This window comes from Triturus cristatus, chromosome 7 (genome assembly GCF_964204655.1).
Source record: "Triturus cristatus chromosome 7, aTriCri1.1, whole genome shotgun sequence".
Classification (NCBI taxonomy): domain Eukaryota; kingdom Metazoa; phylum Chordata; class Amphibia; order Caudata; family Salamandridae; genus Triturus; species Triturus cristatus.
Genome location: NC_140590.1, coordinates 788,201,309 through 788,221,555, shown reverse-complemented (window position 1 = coordinate 788,221,555; position 20,247 = coordinate 788,201,309). Strand labels below are relative to the sequence as shown.

General features: G+C 47.1%; 1 protein-coding gene across 2 annotated transcripts in view; it reads right to left on the bottom strand.

Annotated features, from left to right (window-relative positions):
• LOC146810575 (uncharacterized) overlaps positions 1–19,553 on the bottom strand; it is a 64,320-nt gene extending 44,767 nt beyond the window's left edge. The window contains exon 1 of one of the 2 annotated variants that reach the window (XM_085617608.1): positions 19,271–19,553. In XM_085617608.1, the coding sequence (XP_085473734.1) occupies positions 19,271–19,346 (76 nt within the window). In that variant the 5' untranslated portion in view covers positions 19,347–19,553. The remainder of the gene's footprint in view (positions 1–19,270) is intronic. The other variant, XM_085617607.1, reaches the window with a different exon arrangement.
• Between the last annotated feature and the right edge of the window lie 694 nt (positions 19,554–20,247).

The following is a 20,247-nucleotide window of genomic DNA, read 5'->3' as shown; positions in this document are numbered from 1 at the left end:
AATTTTCCTGCACTCTGAGTGGCTTCTTGAAAATACTGCTGCTTGTCTGTGGAGTAACAAGAATATGCACAAAGGACGAAACAAAATATTTTGTGCCATAAAACTCTGTTACAAATATGGATTTCATGCTGTAGACACACGCCCTTCTCAGTGCTAAAATTGGGGACATTAACACGGTCTTTCAAGGTTTCACCTCCTATGTAACAATTATTGTCAGAATACAGCAATCAACAATTGAAAGACGACCAGGTAACCTTTCTAAAGCGTGCCGCGGCGCCGCAGTTGGTTAAGTAACTTTTGAACCATTTGAGCTAGAAACTATTTTTGTTTAGACTGCCACATTATGCAGCAGATGGAAGGGTATATGGAAGGTGTGGTAACACCACGCATGTGGGTTAAAGACTGCAGCCACAGACTTTGGCTTTGATGGTTTTCTCGCCCTCCGCAGGGGTACACTGAACTACATTGGCTGACACAGCTGTTGCACTTCGCAGGTGGTTGGTATACATCGCAGCTATGACTCTAAGTAATTAAACCATTACTTTACTATTACGCACCGGTAAACTTCATTATCCCTAATCAAGTCCCCATTGTCCCATTCCGTAACGAGATGAGGCGGCCCACCACCCACAGGCTTGTACCACGCAAATCTTATTTCTGTTTTATGTATAATGTGGACATTAGGATCCTCCCCCCTTCCAAACATCTTGTGAGTAACAAGAAAACCAAAAAGCATCGGCCAATAGGTCTCGCCTATAAGAGCTATTGGTTTTGGGAATGTTTTGTCGCCATGCTGCACAGCAGTGCGGATACTTTGCAGTATGGCTTTTTTAAAGAAAGCATTAGCACTGGATGCACCATGGCCTTTTTATATTATTATTTTTAGCTGTGCTGCACAGCAGCCACGCTGCTATATGACCAGGCTACAAAAAAATTCAGCAATGCCAATGCTGTACAGCAGGAACACAAGGCAATGGCAGGGCCAATAGCCTTTAATGCAAGACCTATTGGCTTTGCCAATGCCTATTATGTTTCGCCACAACATCCCTGTGATTCTGAGCAAATCAGTTCATTTCCCCATGTGTGAAATAGAGAAAAAAAATTCTATCAAATAAAGAAAGCAATTGTGCCCATGCCTTCATGAAAATACATTTGGAAGCAGATAACGTCTGCTGTCATAATAAAAGCAGATAAAATTTGTTGTCACAACAATAATCCATTTCAAGGGGCAAGATTTTATAATATTTTTAATTTGGAATCTATCTTATATTCTTTGAAATCAATGAAAAAACAAAAATTGGGTATTCAGGTATGGGGGCCCATGATAGAGCATATGAAATAAGTAAGTTGAATAAGGGATAGATCATGTATTGATTTGCTTGATTGATTATTTACTATTTTATTATTGTGTATAAATGATATGGCGATTTGTGGGCTTATGTATTTAAGTTACTGATTTTGATTGTTATCTATCATGTATTGAATAATAAAAAAAAAATGTAATCCATTTCAAGTGCGAAAAGGTCTTCTTTGAAGTAAATGTGTCATAGTAAAACATATTTGCAAATGGCAAGAGGTTCAACAAGGACGACAGGGAAGAAAAATAAATAAAAGTAGTACCACAGTCACAGCAAGAACAGCAATCAAGCTGAATTAATAAGTACTTGGTCCATGCTCCAGCTGAAAGAAGATGAAGTGAAGCCAGCACACGTTGCCCACCCAATTAGAAGGCAGTAGAGAAGCATGACAAGGAAGACAACGAATGGTAAGCAATGGGTGGGCTGCTTTGGTCAGTTATCTCAGTGGACCAAAACTGTTCTACAAATCAAATATTTTCTAACTTAAACTCGTCTGGTATTGAGGGAAATAAGAGTCATCTCTTTACTTTCTTAGCTAAAACCTAATCCCACCGTCATTCAGAGAGAAGGGATACCAGCCCAGCTAGATATCCGCCATATCGGATATCATGTCACAATGTGCCAAAGTTTGTGACGTGCCATTTTACATGTCCATATTACAAACGTTGTTTCGTGCCATGAAGACTGTCAGGGAATGACACTGTAACGAAAAAGAGCCGGTGTCTGAAGACCTACGTAGATGGCATTGTTGCTCAGCAGGTTCCCAAGACCCGAGATCACAACCCTAAACTTGTCTTCACCTAGCCAGTAACTTCCATGTGTCTGTCAAAATCCGCAAATATAAAATGAATCGTAAAATGTGCATTAATTTTCCCTGTGTGGTTACCATTAAATGGCAGTCTCGTAGCGGTTTGTGGTTATCTGGTGCTGAGGTTTAAAAGAGAGGCGTCATTAGCATTATTGGCAATATTTCAGAGCGCTGCATTATTATTGCCCAGTGTTGGAGAGTGTTGACCCTGTAATCCTAAACTCATAGTCGCAGCCCATTATAGTCTTACGTCTGCCATTGGCCTGTCCCATTTTATTTTATTTTTTTTCCTTTTGAAATTCTGGTCACCCCGCTTGTGCAACACAGAGACCGCGTGTGGGACTGCGCGGCCTGCAGGCGGCGATACCCCAGCCCTAGGATGGCAGGGCTGAGAGGTTAGCACACTGCAGGAAGATACTGAAAGCAATAGGGTGGATGCGGCAGGGTCACAGCTACCAGGTATCTTCACGGGACTGATATTGGGACAAAAACACAGCAGAGAATCTAACAAATGCCTCTTTTACAAATCAGAGCGAAGACCACAAGACTGGAGCTAAACTTAGAAGACAGGCTCTGTGAGGGAACTGACTCCTGCCTGCTCTGGGACTGACTGCTGTGCACCCACAGGCAGACCTCACTCCCAGCTAGAGACAGGGTAGGCCGAGTGCTGCACATCACCAGCATGGCGTGTGCAGGCCTCGGTGACTCCCCTGTCACCCCTGAGATTCAACTATTGCAAACTCTGGAGAATGAAAACCAACCAGCCCAGGCCCTGCTTTCAGAAGCAGCCATCCTCCCACGCACATTGCAATCTCCCTCCATCCACCCGAGGACCCTGGTGGGACTCAAGTAAACAGTGAACAAGGTCAAAGTGTCATGGCTGCCAGACCTGCACAGCAACTTCCCTAAAATGCTGCTTCAATGCACTGGTCCCAGACAAGACAACACCGAGCTGTTGTGCTGTGGGTACCCCTCCCACACATCCCAGTCCTCGACCCGCTGAAACATAGTTTATTCACAGCCCTTGCAGCAGAACCCTTGTACACACAAGTAACCTACAAACTCTGACTCCATTCCAAACCGGCTATAAATCAGACACATGCCAGACAGGAAAGTCACACAACAATTACGGGAATGCATGGTATTCAACAACTGACCACAATCTACAGCTGGATTCAGGCCTACAATGGGCATCAAGAACACAGTAGCATGGAATCAGAGAGGATCTCTTCACCATACTACACCAACTGGGACCTGGGATCCAGACCTGAGGGGACCAGATCACATTTCATATCTTCAGACTTTGCCAAAAGACAGATCTAAAATCCACCAAGCGCACAAAACCAACAGCCATCTTGTGCCTCCATTTTAAAAACAATAACAGTGGCACTTACAGTGACGCCCAGTCTGACCTCACTCTAGTGACTCCTGGTGGAGTACAGGTGAAGGACAAGTCAATCCATTTTCCACTATGCACATTGCCTGGGGGACATGAGCCTAGAATGACCAAAGCCCTGCAATACCACACTACCCTCAGTAGATGTCACATATCCCGCCCAGTGCTTAATTTGAGCCGGTGCTTTCCGGTGCTCAGCACCGGCACTCAATTGGTTTCCGGTGCTCAGCACCGGCACCTAATTGTCAACATCATACTTAGAACAGTCCACCGCTGCTCATTAATTTAGAGATCCGCAGAACAATGGTTGTTTGGGAATACAATATACATTAAAAAATGACTAATACCTGCTTCACCAGCCATTCCTCTGGCTTTGGGGACCTGGAATAATCTGAACTGTCGCATTTACATGCGAGAGAGATGGTTAGTAGTTGTTTTTGGCAGCGATGGCGAGGGTGATGAGTAGTGCAAGCTGCAGTGACCTCCAGGTCAGAGCCCTGGCACTTAATATTTTACAAAGTAAGCACTGAATTCCCACCATGCTCCAACCACTGACCAGGCTGAGTTCAAATACACCATACCAGGAGGCAGACCCTTGAGCAGCAGGTCCCTGGCTTCGGAATGCCGTGACCACCAATCACTGAGGGTACAACCAAACTACTGGCTCTCAGGACACATCTCTATGTGCTTTATGCAGACAAACCTTTGAATACTTACAATGCTCCATAAGGCCTCTGGGTTAGATCCCGTGCAATTATGCGAGAAGAGTAATTCAGCATTTAGCGCTATTTTCTTGGAGCCAAAATGTCCCTTGTGTCCAAAATGGAGCAGAGGATGCATTTTGTGCTAAAGAACGGTGCCAGTTGCAACAGAACACGAATAGCAGCGTGATTTTATCCCCCTACATACTCCAGCATTTAGCACTATTTTCTTAGTGCAAAATGCACACTCATGTCCAAAATGGGTATGCGGATGAATTTTGCACTAAGAAAACAGAACTAATACAAAACAACATGGATAGCACTGCACACCAACTAAATTCATTGTTTCTGTGCTTATTTTCTCCCCCAAAGTACTCTTAATTACGCAGGTGGAAGTATTTGCGTAACTATTGGTAATTCCATGTCAGAGAGTAGCATGGAATTACCAGTTACTCTGACTGTTCCGTCGTAATTCGAATTATTCCCAGGCCTACTCTAGGTTTCTTTTGATGAGGGACCGTCCCCAGAAAGTAAAACCCATTGCCTGCTGCTGACAAACTAAAGAGAACAGAGTTGTGGAAACACCTAACAATGGGGGCAAAGAGCAGGTGCTTGTCCCAGGCCCCACCGGATGCTGGAAAGCAGAGGAACAACACGCAGAGCAAGCACTGACCATCAAACCACACGGAGGAACAATTACAGTCCACCGGGCGTAAACGGGCTCTAAAGAGTGCAAAAGAAAGCATATTCGGGCTCTAGGAAATGCATAGTTATAGAATGTGTACAGTGAGTGGCCTCAGGCCATACCCCGCCTCTCCCAGAGACATCAAGTGGGGTGATTGTAAAGTCCCTCTGAAGCCCGGGGCCGGTTCCTGGGCAGCACAGCGTGATGAGTGACCGAGATCTTGACCCCAGCACAGATCTGTGACACGGAAGTGAAAGCTGGGCCGTGGAGGGATGGAGATGTTGCTGAGAGTGTGGTTCCCCTGTACCAGGGTTATTTTTGGTCCAGGGCACGCGCCGCTGTTTTGAGCCGAGGTGCTGAGCTGGTGCTTTCGATTCCTCATCAGATAAAAGCTTCAGTGTGAGCTTTCTGATACTGCAGAGCTCAGCAGAAGTACCAACAACACAGGCCAGGCCTGTCTGTGGAGCCTGACGTCGCATGCACAAAAGGTGATTAGGAGGGATGCTTGCAAACATGTCAGACTGCTGGCAAAGGCTCGGGGTAGCATTCCAACCCATCACTTTTCACCCACTGTGCCACCCTAGACAGATGCGCGCTTTATGCAAACCAGATCTGACTGCTTCCACTGCCAGCAGGGCCCCCTCCAGATTATTCGGTATAGCGTGGATACCGTGGCACGGCCAGCGAGGGGCCCACCTCTGCGCGTACCCTTGGCCACTTCTTCTTGGATTGGGCAACGGAAGGCGCCATCTTTGCCCAGGCCCTCGAGTACATGGGCAGCACGGCCTACCGTGAGTGCAGCAACGTGTGTCCTGCTTGACTTCCTGAATGTGTGCCTTGCCTTGCTTTAAAGTAGCCGCGCGCCTGCACTTCACTAACTGCAGCCAGTCCACATCACCCCCGCAGACCTCTCCACCAGGGCACCGACGCCTTCACTCAAAGGGGCACTCTTGCTCAGAGGGTGCGGCTGCACAGCACCCTGCGGGGCCCAGATGTGTCACTGCTGGAACGGGAGGGTGTTAAACGTAATACCACTGTTTTAGAAACTTGGAATCGCCGGCTCCCTCCAAGATCTCAAGCAAATCCTAGAACAAGGCGTGTCTGTGTTTTGGTCAGCTCTCAGTCAAACCCCGCTGTAAAAATATGGTTTGTGGTGCAGCTACTGTTCTGAGGCACTGCAGCCGGCACTGAAATCTCACGGACGAAAAGCCGCAGCCCTTCTTCCCCTAAAGTCGGAATAAATACAAAACAATTAAAAGGAAATAGATTGTCAACCAAGACGTGTCTGGCTGGACTGGCATTCTTTTAATGCTGAAGGGAGGGGCAGGTCACTTTTCATGGCCCTCTTCCCATCATCATCCCAGCCCATGTAATCTGCCGCAGTGAAGGCTGTGTTTAGGACTTTATCATTGTGACCGAGTCGCCCGGCAGGTTAGAAGCAGACTGTCTCGCTGCTCCCGCCAGCGCCCCCTAGCGGAAGCCACGAGGGCAGCAATCCATAGACTGACAGGTTCTCACTCTCCCTCGGGTTTTAGTGGTCATGGGCCCCTCTCGGGACACCGCAGTCAACAGCTCCCTTCATCTAACAGTGTGCTCATCTGTAACTAGACCAAAATGATTCCCCTCCTGACGAATAAAAGAGACCCGAAAGTCACTCTTCCAATGTCAACAGAGACCTCCAGACTCACGCCGGGCTAGTGAGGTTTATTGCTCGCCCCTGCTGTCATCAGTGGAAAATTACATCGCAGTCGGGCCTACAGACGGAGAGTAGAAGATTGATTCTACAGGGTTTACGCCTGCGCCATCAGTGTGGAGGTACACCTCAGCCAGAGCTTCATACTGAGAGCGAGCGATTGAGTCTACAGGGTTTACTCCTGCAGTCATCAGTGTGAAGTTACACCTCCGCCTGAGCTACAGGCTGAGAGCAGGAGATGGAGTCCACAGGGCTGCGGTGCTCACATGCAGAGTGCAACTCCTGCCAAGGAGGACTTCCTCTACGAAAGCCTTCTCCAGCCCTTTGAACACGGTACATCACCATAACACACCTTGCACCAGGGACTTATGCTTGGGAAGTAGCGAGTGCGGATGCTGAGCCAGGGGTCAATGCTTGCTGCCCCTGTGACACAACTATATCAGTTAGGGCAATTATTTTTGTCATGTGTGCACTTCCTGTGATTCCCTCGAGGTCAAATGCTATGAGTTACCTCTTTGTGCAGCATACTTCTAGTCAAATAACGTAATATTCCATCTAGCGAACTTATTAAATATTAATTATATACCTAGAATGTCCATGAGATAGCAACATTGCTTCCAGGTGAAACAGTAATCCAAGGACGATGGGGAAAAGCCACTCTTGAAAGTAACCCAGAAGATGAGGCAGTCACGTCACTCCGGTAGTTGGACCCGTACAACTTCCAACCCTGTTTACCAGCAGGTTACGAAAATATTCCATACGTCAACTTTTAGAACTTGTGGTACCTTTCTTCATCTCCCCAAATAGCTTGCTGGTCACATAAAATTCAAGTATTTAGAAGAACTCCATTGAGGGGTTATGAAATAAAAAGGCATCAGGTGTAATCTCAAATGTGAGGTCAGAACCCAAGAACAGCCTAGTCATGGTTAACAATGAAAATAATATTGCGGGTAATGCCTACAATAATAATATACACGTCAGTGATGATGATAATGATCATAACAATGATTTATTCAGCATCAACAGGTTACCAAGGAAACTTCAAAATTCTAGAAGGGAGCTCTTCAGAGCAGGAGTAGTAAATGGTTGGAATTGATTTCCTACAAAATCAACATCAACAACTTGGGACGAGGTCAAATCCTACCTTTCAACCGCCATCAAAACACTCCGATTCCCCCTCGATGTTGACCTCACCCTGAAGTAACACATCACCATGAAAACCAAGAATAGCCTGGCACTATCTCTTTCTGTATAAAGGAAAGAAAGGGAACTGTTCCTCCCAGAATGTGACTTCAGAACTGGTGTGCGAGTCTCATGCTTCCATAGCTGGATAGTAACAATGTCCTACTGCACAGCCTCTCAGACTCCATATTGGCCCCCTTAAGCCATCCTACAAGCAGCAGCACACCTCATCAAGGGTCTGAAGAAATATAGCTATGTTAGTCCCAATCTGATAGAGCTCCTCTGGCTCCCCTTGCTGGCCCGCACCATCTTGTATCTTCAAAACCAGCATCATCATCTGCAAAGCCACCACAACTGGCATATCTGCTAATTTGGCTAACAATCTCAGCACCTCTGATGGCTTTAGGCACAACCACACAAACATAAGTAGATGTTACCATCAGAGTGGAGTTGGAGAAGTACACAACTGAAAAAAGGCAAGGCAACAGGCCACCTCTATTTACACACCAGGATCTGGAACCACATCCTTGCATCGATCAGGACTGCCTCAACCTGACTCCAATGTGACTTGGTTTCTTGACTGCACCTGTGATCCTGTACAGCTCTCTGCTTCCTTTTCATTAAGTTTGTACTTTACAAATATCACACAAAAACATACGCGCAAATTCAAAAATCTAAAGCGAATTCAAAAAAAGCCTAGCTGAGTGAGGCCGTATCTGGACTGATATCGGCTTCTAGCTGTGTATAAAGGGTTCCCCTGTCCCTACTAAGGGAACTGATCTAATTCGTCCTCTATTTCTCATCTTGACTGCTAGCTTTTGGGGCTCCTATAGAAAAACTTTAATGCCTTTTACTTGTGTCTTAGCATCAATTATTTATTCAAATTTAAATTAGCACTTTTATTCAACGGGCTGATTTAAAAATAGTAAACAAATGAGAAAACCATGACCCTGGCCAAAGATAAAAACACAAAATCAGGCATGGACCAGAGCAGGGCAAAAGATGTGTCCTGCAGACAATGTACTTCTGACAGGTTGATAGATGAGGAGGAAGCTATTGAGATATGAAGGAGCAGGATCCTTTGTATTTATACAAACAATACATTCCTAATAAAAACGAAAGTGAAAGAGGCAACCAACAAAGACTTGGTAGATAATGACAATACATCAGGTCAAGAGAGTTGCAGGCAGGTATTTCGGAATCCTCAGAGTATTAAGAAAAACACTAGGGGGCAGATTTATGAGCCCCTTGCGCCACTTTTGCGTCACTTTTAACATAGGAAAAGTGACGCAAAAGTGGCGCAAGGGGCTCATAAATCTGCCCCTAGATATTTTACCTCTGGCAGCAAGAAAAACCCTGACCCATGCGCTTGTTACATCTAGATTAGATTATGGAAATCTGCTGTATCTAGGTGCCAACAAAAAAGGACTCCAGAAGCTACAATCTGTTCAGAACGCAGCGGCCCGCCTGGTTCTGAATCTGCCAAGAAAAGCACCCTCGAAGAATGCACTAAAGACACTACATTGGTTGCCCAGCCAGAAACAAATTACATTCAAGACACTATGCATCGGGCATCGCATCTTGCAGGGCAGATGTCCATTGTACCTCAGCGATCTTATGACTCCATACAAAACAGGAAGGCAACTGAGATCCAACGGGACCCATTTGGTGAAAGTCCCAAGGATTAGGAAGGCACTAATGGGTGAACGCTCTTTTGGCTACTTGGCAGCAAAAAGCTGGAACTCCCTCCCTTTGTCCCTCTGGGAAGAACCATCAGAGAAACTCTTCCGAAAAAATTAAAAACGTGGCTTTTCACCCAATAAGTAAGAATTGGTACATGAATCTGTGAGGCACCATTTCCCAAAGTTCGCAGTAATTTTTAAATAGCGCGGGGACACACCAGTGGGTGTAACCAGGCGCTCTACAAATGCAGAAATATCAAATATCAAGTAATGTGCAAACAATGAGAGTAATACAGACCGAAATGGATGGAGAGAATACTATGGAAGGAGAGGATACAGTGAGTCAGCACTCTTACCCCCCAATTTATAAGGAAGAACAGCAGCTGATTCAATTTTAAAAGAACCAATCAGAAGGGCATCCTTCATAATAAGTTCTATGCTTCGCAGAAAGTTGCAGATTCTGGGAGCTTGAGCAGGCAGAAGCCAGCTGGCAGTATGCTCCAAATAGGTCAATGTCGGTCAGTTGGCTTGCAGAGTGAAAAGGCTTCTGGGAGCTAGCAACTCCGGAGGACAGGACGGACATTCATTTCCATGTAAAGCCAAAAAGGCTTAGTGAGAATTGGAAAATGCCAGTGTTCAACTGGGGAAGTGAGATGCCAGCATCATTGAACACCCAAGCCTGGACTCTCCCCTTGTCATCCTGCACCCACAGGCTCATGCTGACGTCTTCACACTACGGCGTGCAGTACTAACACTGATATTGGAACCCCGGCAGTATAACAAGACTTAAGTTACCGACAGACTGAGCAGGTTTGCGCCACCCCCAAAATGTTTTCTGTAGAAAAAAATAATAATCTGTCAGCTACCTTCCATAATTTAGCCCCAGGGCACCCAACCATCAAAAGAGAGCAATACCAAGATATCCCGTGACAGAGGTCCCTTTAGAAGAAGCAGGAAACATCACATCAGAAAAGTTCACCTCTATGTCAGGCCGCAGATGCCCTGTGACTGCATCTTAGGCTTCTGACAGTGTATGCCTTAATGTCAAGCCGTAGATGCCACGCGCCTGCATATAAAGTCATAGATGTCATGTGCATGCATGCACGTCAAGCCATAGATGCCATGTGCCTGCATATCAAGCCATAGATGGCATGTGCATGAATATAACATGTTACAACGCATGCTATTACATCACATTTCTTTACAACGCGGTCATTACAAAGACTGCGTTGTTAGAATGCGATACCTTTACAACGCAAGTCATTAGATAGACTTGTTGTAGGGGGCGCGCTGGACTTAGGAATAGTATAATTTACTTTTCCAACTCCAGCCTGCGCAACAGTAGGGAAGGTGTTGAAACAGTAAATGATACTATTCTTTAGGTTAGAGTTCCCCCTACAGCTAGTTGATCTGATGAATTCCGATGTAAAGGCATCGGGTTCTAACAATGTGGTCGTTGTAACGACCGCGTTGTAAAGGAACGCGATGTAACGACTGCTTTGTAAATGCTGTTTCTCCCTGTGCATACATGTCAGCCCACAAATGCCATATACATATATGTAGGGCCATAGCAGGTGGATGCATACAATTCACAGGTATCATAAACCTGCCTCTAAGGCCAAAGATGATGAGTGTCTGTATGTTGGCCGTAGATGGCATGGGAATGCATGTCTTGCCTTGGGTGCAGTGCCCCTCTGAGTCTGTCCATAGACTGTGTGTACCTAGACAATAGAGTATGGCTCTGGGGCTGAAATCAAGAGGAAATCTTAACTACGACCCCCTGCCAGGCACCCCCGTCTGCACGGGTCTTGCAGTGAACTTTGCTTTGAATTGATATTTTAATAGCTTTTGGATATTGGGCCAACCCAGCCCCAAAGGGCATCAAAGCTCAGTACATGAGAAGCTTGCCATGTCATCGTATAATTTACATATAAACGGAAATGATTTACGAAAAGTCTACGAGTTCTGCAAGGCCAGGAGTGAAACCAGCACAGATACCTGAGAGGATGAAAGACTAGAGATTTCTGCAAGCAGTTAGCACCACACAGCAGCGTGTGTTTCCTTTTCCTCACTGAAAGATCCATTCATGTATATAATGTGTTCGAATGGTAGTCTCTGAATCCAAGATACTACAAAGATGGCAGCTCTTATGTGTCACTAGACATAGTTAGACTGTCTGGTCGAGCAGCACCCACTATGCACCAAAATGGGCCTTGTTGCCTTGTTGATTGCAATGTGATTCTGTGGTCGACCTCGCCCCCTCACAGCTATCTCCCATGTGAGGTAGTTACAGTGTAGACTTAAGTAAAACATGTTTCTCTTAATATGCATGCAGGACACTGCTTCCCAAACTTTTTTAGAATTGCGAACCAGTTTTTAGAATGAAAACCATTTTTCGATCCACCTAGCTTTAATGAACACGAGTCGATTTTTTAATGTAACTAAAGCATCTTGTGGTAACACACCGTTGTTTACAAACAGCACATTTTCCATTGAAATTGCTACTAAATTTGCATAGACGTATAGTTTTGCTGATAAAACTTTACTGAACACAAATAATATTTTGTGGGATTTGGATTTCAGCGAATATTTATCTTGTGTGCATTCCCAAGTAGTGTCTTGGTTTGTTTTGATCCTATTCCAATCTTTGTTTCCATCACACTTCAGAATTTCAAAAAAGGTGCTTTGTTTTTGCTTTCCTAACTGCTGAATGTGTACAGTTCCTTTACAGGTATCTACATGCTGCTATGTGTTACAAAAATGACATCCTGCATCCTTTCCTTCCACCTTCAGCCTTTCCTGTACCCAAGCAAGATTGTCATATAATCGACTTTACTATTCTTTCTCTGACTACAAAGTGAGAAGAATTTGTAAATACCAGTCCCCATGTTAAAAAAGCAGCAGTTTCGCAAATGACATAGCCTGGCCTTTGACGTCTGTCTTTGAAGCGCAGCAAAGGTGATAAGATAAATGCAGAATTTCAAGGCATCCTTATTTATTGCTTGGACTTACATAACCAACCCAAAAACAGCTCATGCCCCACAGTTTGAGAAGCGCGCTTGAGGTGCAAACATAGGTTCAAATGCACCACTGGTCTCTGCGAAGAGGCAGTGACAATGCTCCCCACTGAAGGCCAACCCCTTCCCCGTGAGATCGAATCACCATGGTACTCTACTGAGAGGTGAGTTGGGCATAAGATCCTGCTCATATCCTCAGGATGGCACCCTTATCTTGGTGCACTTGTGCTACTGGACCACATATAGGGGCATATTTACAAGCCCCTGGTTCCACCGCAGCGTCACTTTTTTTTACGCTCCAGTAGTGCTCTATGCAAGCTCATATTTACAAGGCAGCGCTAAGCCTCTTTGCGTGTCTTAACATAGACCTGTAAATATGGCCCTCTGAAACGCAGCTCTCTGCAGCAAAGGGGCATGCAATGAGTGTTGCTGTGGGCGTTCCCAGCAACACCCACCGCTTTTTGACACTGCTCCAGATTTTCAAGGATTTGTAAATCTGAGGCAGCGCCAAAAACTAACCCCTTTCAAAAGGAGGCGTCAATGTGGGGCAACAAGGGAAATACTTTTATTTCTTCTCGTTTTTTGCTCTTTCTGTGTGTGCGGCATACTGCAGCACACACAGAAACAGCAAAACACCCTTAACTATTGTTTTTGTACAGGAAGGAGTCCCTTCCTGCGCAAACACAATCATCCCTGCAAAGCTGGCACCCATGCACCATGCTGCAAGGGTGCCTGCATTGGCATATTCTTGTTAACACAGATCCCTGCATTTTGAAAATGTCGCAGCTCGGGGCAGCAAAATTGCTTGAAACACCGCACTGCACCATTTTCATGTAAATAAGCCCCATAGTCTGGTGAAGAAATATCTTGTGAAAAGCTATTGCTCTGACAACAGACTTGGAAACTGGACTCAACATTCAGTTTCAACTGAACTAATGTGACAACTTCCAGGAAAGAACTTGCAAAGTAGCCATAGCCCCCCGATAGCCTTGCCAATCATATTGTGAAGAAAGTGCCACTGCTTATTGGAGATGGGCTCCTTTACATGTTCTTGAAGAACTAACAATATACTGGACTCCTTGGGCTGTACTTATAGGATCTACACCAAGCTAGATTATTCTGGGACATTCGAACCGCAAGTGGGCATCCCCTTCCTGCTAGGAGCAAGCTTGGAGAAATTCTGTCTCAAGAAACCTGCCATCTAACTGTATGGAGGGAGCACACCAGGCCTACAGAGGTGCTGAGCAGCCCAGTTCCCAAGAGAGGACAAGTGATTCTGAAGGGATGGGTGCAGAGATCCAATGATCCAGAGGCGAATGGCAGCAAGTGAGCAGCTCTGGAGCAGCGACTCTGTCTGGGGAGCTGGTTCCCCTGCACTGATAATGATCCATCCATGAAGGACCTCTCACTGTGAAGCACAGCTCAGGCCGCCTCCATTCAGAGTCACAGGGGTGCAGGGCTGAGATCAATCCTCGGCGTTGCAAAGACGCCTGAGTCTTCCATTAAAGATCCCACCTTAAAAGGCATTTAAGGTGCAGCCCCAATGGTTTCACCCGCCTCTACATAGACACTTGCCGGCCCCTCTTTGTGCTACCAAGGTGCCTTATCTTGTGAGTCATGAAATCTGATCTGAAATGGTAAATGATTGATTTAGGGATCAACCTGCAAAAGCATTTTTACCAGATATGGGAGTTGGCAAAGTGTTAGCCCCTACACTTTATGAGTAATGCTAGTCACAGCCACCGGGGCTCCAACCTCAATCAGGCCAACAGGGCTCCAAAGGATTTTACCCACAATTAGTCCTTTTAAAAATTCAGGCCCTTGATGTACCAGTGAGCTCGAGGCACATAAGAATTCGACCACTGCCCAGTTCTGAGTTACTTGTCCCTTTCCAGTCCACGTTAGCCACAATCAGTAACAGCAAGCCATGGGAGGCTCCGGAACACCAGGCGACAGTGAAAGAAACTGCATCAAAAGACCAGAAGCCCAGTTCTCCCCAAAAACAATGACGTTCATGTGGTGACTTTTATAATTGACTCAAACTTAACAGTACATGTCATACCTGCTGAGCTACCCTGACCTCTGCCAAACTGTTGCTCCGAACATTTAACAAGCACCTGAAGCTACTGTGTAGCCTATCTTGGACTGGAAGTAAAAGTTAAAGAAGTACCCTGTAGCAGAGATACTCTCCAATATTTTGTGAAGATAGACACCCTCCAATATTTTGTGAAAATAGACATCCTCCAATATTTTGTGAAGATAGACACCCTCCAATATTTAGTGAAAATAGACACCCTCCAATATTTTGTGAAGATAAACACCCTCCAATATTTAGTGAAGATAGACACTCTCCAATATTTTGTGAAGATAGACACCCTCCAATATTTTGTGAAGATAGACACCCTCCAATATTTAGTGATGATAAACACCCTCCAATATTTAGTGAAAATATACACTCTCCAATATTTTGTGAAGATAGACACCCTGCAATATTTAGTGAAGATAGACACCCTCCAATATTTAGTGAAAATAGACACGCTCCAATATTTTGTGAAGCTAAACACCCTCCAATATTTTGTGAAGATAGACACCCTCCAATATTTTGTGACGATAGACACCCTCCAATATTTTGTGTATAAACACCCTCCAATATTTAGTGAAGATAGACACCCTCCAATATTTTGTGAAGATAGACACCCTCCAATATTTTGTGAAAACAGACACCCTCCACTATTTTGTGAAAACAGACACCCTCCAATATTTTGTGAAAACATACACCCTCCAATATTTTGTGAAGATAGACACCCTCCAATATTCTGTGAAAATAGACACCCTCCAATATTTTGTGGAAACAGACACCCTCCACTACTTTGTGAAAACAGACACCCTCCAATATTTTGTGAAGATAGACACCCTCCAATATTTAGTAAAGCTAGACACTCTCCAATATTTTGTGAAGATAGACACCCTCCAATATTTAGTGAAGACAGACACCCTCCAATATTTAGTGAAAACAGACACCCTCCACTATTTTGTGAAAACAGACACCCTCCACTATTTTGTGAAAACAGACACCCTCCAATATTTTGTGAAGATAGACACCCTCCAAATGTTTGTGAAGATAGACACCCTCCACTATCTTATGAAGATAGACACCCTCCACTATTTCGTTAACATAGACACCCTCCAATATTTTGTGAAGATAGACACCCTCCAAATGTTTGTGAAGATAGACACCCTCCACTATTTTGTGGAGATAGACACCCTCCACTATTTTGTGAACACAGACACCCTCCAATATTTTGTGAAGAGAGCCACCAGCCAGTATTTTGTGAAGATAGACATCCTCCAATATTTTGTGAACACAGACACCCTCCAATATTTTGTGAAGATAGACATCCTCCAATATTTTGTGAAAAACGACACCCTCCAATTTATTGTGAACGTAGACACCCTCCAATATTTTGTGAAGATAGACATCCTCCAATATTTTGGGAAAACCGACACCCTCCAATTTATTGTGAACGTAGACACCCTCCAATATTTTGTGAAGAGAGCCACCAGCCAGTATTTTGTGGCGAGCCACCCTCTGATATTTTGTGAAGTGGGTCCTATCGCCTTCCACTGGCAGATGTTTTACTTTGATAGACCAGGACTGGGAAAGCCTAGTGCAGCATCTCGATAATCCAAAATCCGGGCTACTTAGGGGTTCACCGCTGTGTTCTATTGTAGCTGTTCCTTTGTTCTGTTGGTGTATTTAAAAAACACTCCTTTTCAAAGAAGTTCCTTTGAACATTTACCTACCCTTCTCAGGTCTGATTACTTCTTGGTGTGAATCCCAACCCCCACACCTTGTGTGTGAATCCCAACCCCTAACCAGCCCATAGGAGTGGGCCTCACCTGGTCAACCACAGGTAGAGTCCGACTAGGGGCGTCCTGGCTAACCACTGAAGCAGCAGAGTCCAGGGCCATGGGCCTGTGAGGAGACACAAAAGAACCAAACACCGGGACTGCCTAGAAGTCACATCCGGTCAAGGCCCAGAGAAAGGGACTGACAGCATAGTGAATGTGATGTGAAGGGGCAGAATAAACCTTTTCCTAAAGATCGGTGGTCCCGAGAGTACACGGAGTGTGTGATGAGGGTGCAGCAGGGTGCAAACCAGGTTATGTTGCAGGAGGGGGGTCGGGTAGCCGCACGGCCGAATGTGGGAGGTGAACGGGCAATGCCGGGGGTGACGGAGGAACTCCAGAGAGTGTGTCAACAGTGAGACAAAATCACCTCTACTAGCGGTGGTTTAAAGCCCAGTAAGATAGAAATTATGAAGCTAATGTAAGGTGCGGAGGAGGGACTCCTGGGCAGTTAAGGGAGCCAACGATGGCGCAGTGAATACAATAAAAAAATGCGTTGTTTTCACGGCAAGTCGAGTAACTAATTAAAAAGTAAGTGCGGGGCGTGATTCAGGAGCAAGGGAGGGAGAAGGCATCAATTCCTCTCTCAGTGAAGATGGGTGGAGGTTGATCGGTGAGGAGAGTTCCCGCCGGGACAGCATTTACTTCACACTGATTTACAAACAAAGTGAACGGGGGCAGAGAGGAGTCTGAGAGAAGGGTCATTAGGGGGGGGGGGGGGGGGGGTAGGCAAAGGCAACTCATGGCAGGGGCGCACCCGGAGAGGGGGTACTTATCCCAAGGAAGCATCGGGGGCCTTGATGTCGCTGCATCAGTGTGGCCTGGATGCATTAGTGGGGGTAGTGGATAGAGGCATAGAGGAGGGATTAAACGCCTAAACCCTCCGTCACCCCCTCGGTCACCTCTGACCTGGAGCGTCTAAGGGGGTCACCGCACACAGGACCGCAGCAGATCCGCGAGCCCATTGAAATGACCCCTCCATCTGCGTAAACCAAACAAAATGTGTTTTTTTCTCCAAAGAACTGCACCACACAGACCGAAATCTGCCACACGTGTCGCTCAGTTGACACAATCAGCTCTTCTAATCCCTTTCCCTTGATGAGAATGCAGACTTCCTTTTACAGATGGACGTGGCGTAATGGCCAGAGCTGACGACTTTGGAGCTGGGCAGCCAGGTTCAAATCTCGCGTTGGCTTAACATCCTGTGTCCTTGTAAGTATGTCCTGGCTTCCTGGTGAGCTGGCCGCCCTCAGTGAAACCCGTGTATATCTCGGACAGTACTAGCGTGTCCCTGAGGACATCACTTGGACCCTGGTAATCTTGTGTGGGCTTGAGAACCCTGCCGTGTGACTGAGGATACAACGTGTGGCCCTGGCCACATGACATCAACGTCACCTGTATTCCACAGATCTTCAGTTGTGGCCATAATGGCATAAGGCCACCTGTTTCCCTGCAGACAGAGCCCGTGTCCCTGATAAACGTGTATAGAGCCGGTTCCCCTGAGAGCATGACCTGTGTTCCGAAGAACGCCACACGTGCCGTGGGAATGATAGCGCGCCCAGGGATCCCATGTGTGATCTTAGCTATGTCTCCGGCACGAATAGCAACATTCTGTGCATCCATGGCACCAATACCAGCGACCCTGCATGGGTCATAAACGTGACCCGGCCAGGACATAAGCGTGACGCTAGTTTATTTGCTGAACATACAAGTCTCATTAAGGTGTGGGCTCCCAAAGGCGACAGGAGCCTTCCTAAGTACACAGGCTTTGGATGAGATATGATTACTATCACTGCGCTACAGATTCCGTTTCAAGGCGCTAGGACCATTTCCAAGAACCACGGGTCACTCCCGGAGTGTCAGAATAGTGTGTGTGGCAGTGAGAGGGGATCCAAGCCCGAAAGTTAGTGACTTTCCTGTGAAGTGACAGTCTCCTCTCACGGAGACACTGTTGGTTCTAGCGCTCTCGGGTCCTTCACAAGAACACGTGTCTTTGGGTTTACCGCTCACTCTCTGGTGTTCGCTTCCTAACAAGAGGATCTTAGGGTTAATAAATGTGGGGAGTGGGGAAATAAACACTCTAGCAGCAATTAAGGGAAACGGTGTTGTTCAACCATGGGGTGTGGAGAAGGTTAACATGAAACAAGAGCCCCTACTACCTCCGAACTAGGACCATGTTCAGAGACGGGACTGTGGCGCAGCCCGCCTGGGGAGCCAGCCCCTCGGCTTTCCAGGGATGACATTACGGCTCTTACTTACTGTTATTTTGGCTGCGCTGGAGAAACATTCCTAAGCAAGAGGCCTCCCTGGGAGGGCCCGCCTCAGCCGGAGGATTCTGTGAGAAGGGGCCGTGGTACTGTGATCGGGCAGACCCCTGACTCGGAGCCTGCAAGGGCGTCCGCTCTCTGGCTCTGGAGGGAGCCTCGAACGGCCCCGGAAGGAGCCTCGAACTGCCTCTCCTGGGGAAGGTGTCTATCCGTCCCACCTAGGGAGGGACCCCAGGACGCATGTCTGTCGCTCCTGACAAGACAGCCCTCACCGTCCCTTCTGGAGGGAGTCTAACGACTTGCGTCCCTCCTGGATAGAGGGCCCCGTACGCCCCGCAAATGCCCCAAAGACCGTCATTCCTGATGAGGTAGCTACTAGCTCATGTCTGTCTCTCTTAGAACGGGGCCCTGGCATGCGCTGTCCTCCTGAGGAGTGGGTGAAGGGGCTCCCAGGACTCCTCCCTGTGGCCGTTATCCGACTGCCCCGAGAGTCATGGCCAAACAGTTGCAGAGCAATAGAAAGTATTACGGCCCCGGCCCGTCCCCTCATGAACCCAAAGGGCCCTTCTTACCCATCACTGGCATCAGCAGAACCAGGGTCCAGGGCGGCGGCAGCAGGACAGGAGCCCGGGCCATGCTCGCGACCATCACTCAGGAACGAAGTTCAGAGATGCCCCCTCCAACTGCTGAGCTCTGCTGACTCGGTCCAGATGTGTGTAAAATGCCTGTCACTTGCCCACCTCCTTCTGTAATTATACACTCACCCAGCCCCGCCCCCTGCCCTCCCGAGGGGGGACCGGACCGGCTGAGACAGTGATAGCAACAGCTGGACCCAGCCTGTCTCACACCGTGAGCGTGCTTGAGGGGGGGGGGGGGGCAGAGACCCCGCGGAGATCGGGGAGACCGAGACCTGGGGGGACGGGGGACACAATGGAGGGGGCGGGGCCCGGGAGTTCGGGGCTAGGAGCGAGGGAATCCGGGAGTTGACGGTACTAGTTCGAGTTGGACTGAGTTTGAGGCCGGGGGCTGTCAGGGGGTGGCTGTGAGGACCCTCGGATGGCACATTCCGAGGCAGGGACTTAAATGCACTGAGAGAACAGAGAGACCGCGGAGCCCAGCCGTGGCTTGAGGAAGGGAAACTGGGAAAGTATACTATGGGAGGCTGGTGGCGCAACGCAGACCACTGCAGGGGGACCACCCAAACCTCCGCGGGGGTGCCCTAATCCTTGCAAGGGGCCCCATTCAGCCCACGGGCAATGACTAGCTATGAGTTATGAGAGACTCGGGGCCCATGCTCACATTCTGCAGCTGACTCCATCAGTTTGCGTTTGCCTCTGGTGAGAGAAAGGTGCCAGAGAAAGGGCTGGGACATATAGCGGTAGTAACATACACGGAGCCTGGGGGCCGGGAGCGAGGGGTGTTTGAGAGAAAGGGCTGCAAGAAAGTTGGACTAAGAGGTAACTAAGGGAGGCAGGGGAGGCGATGATATTGAGAGAATGAGACTGGGAGAGAAGCCGGTGACTGTATAGCCGGCAACGGGTACATAATG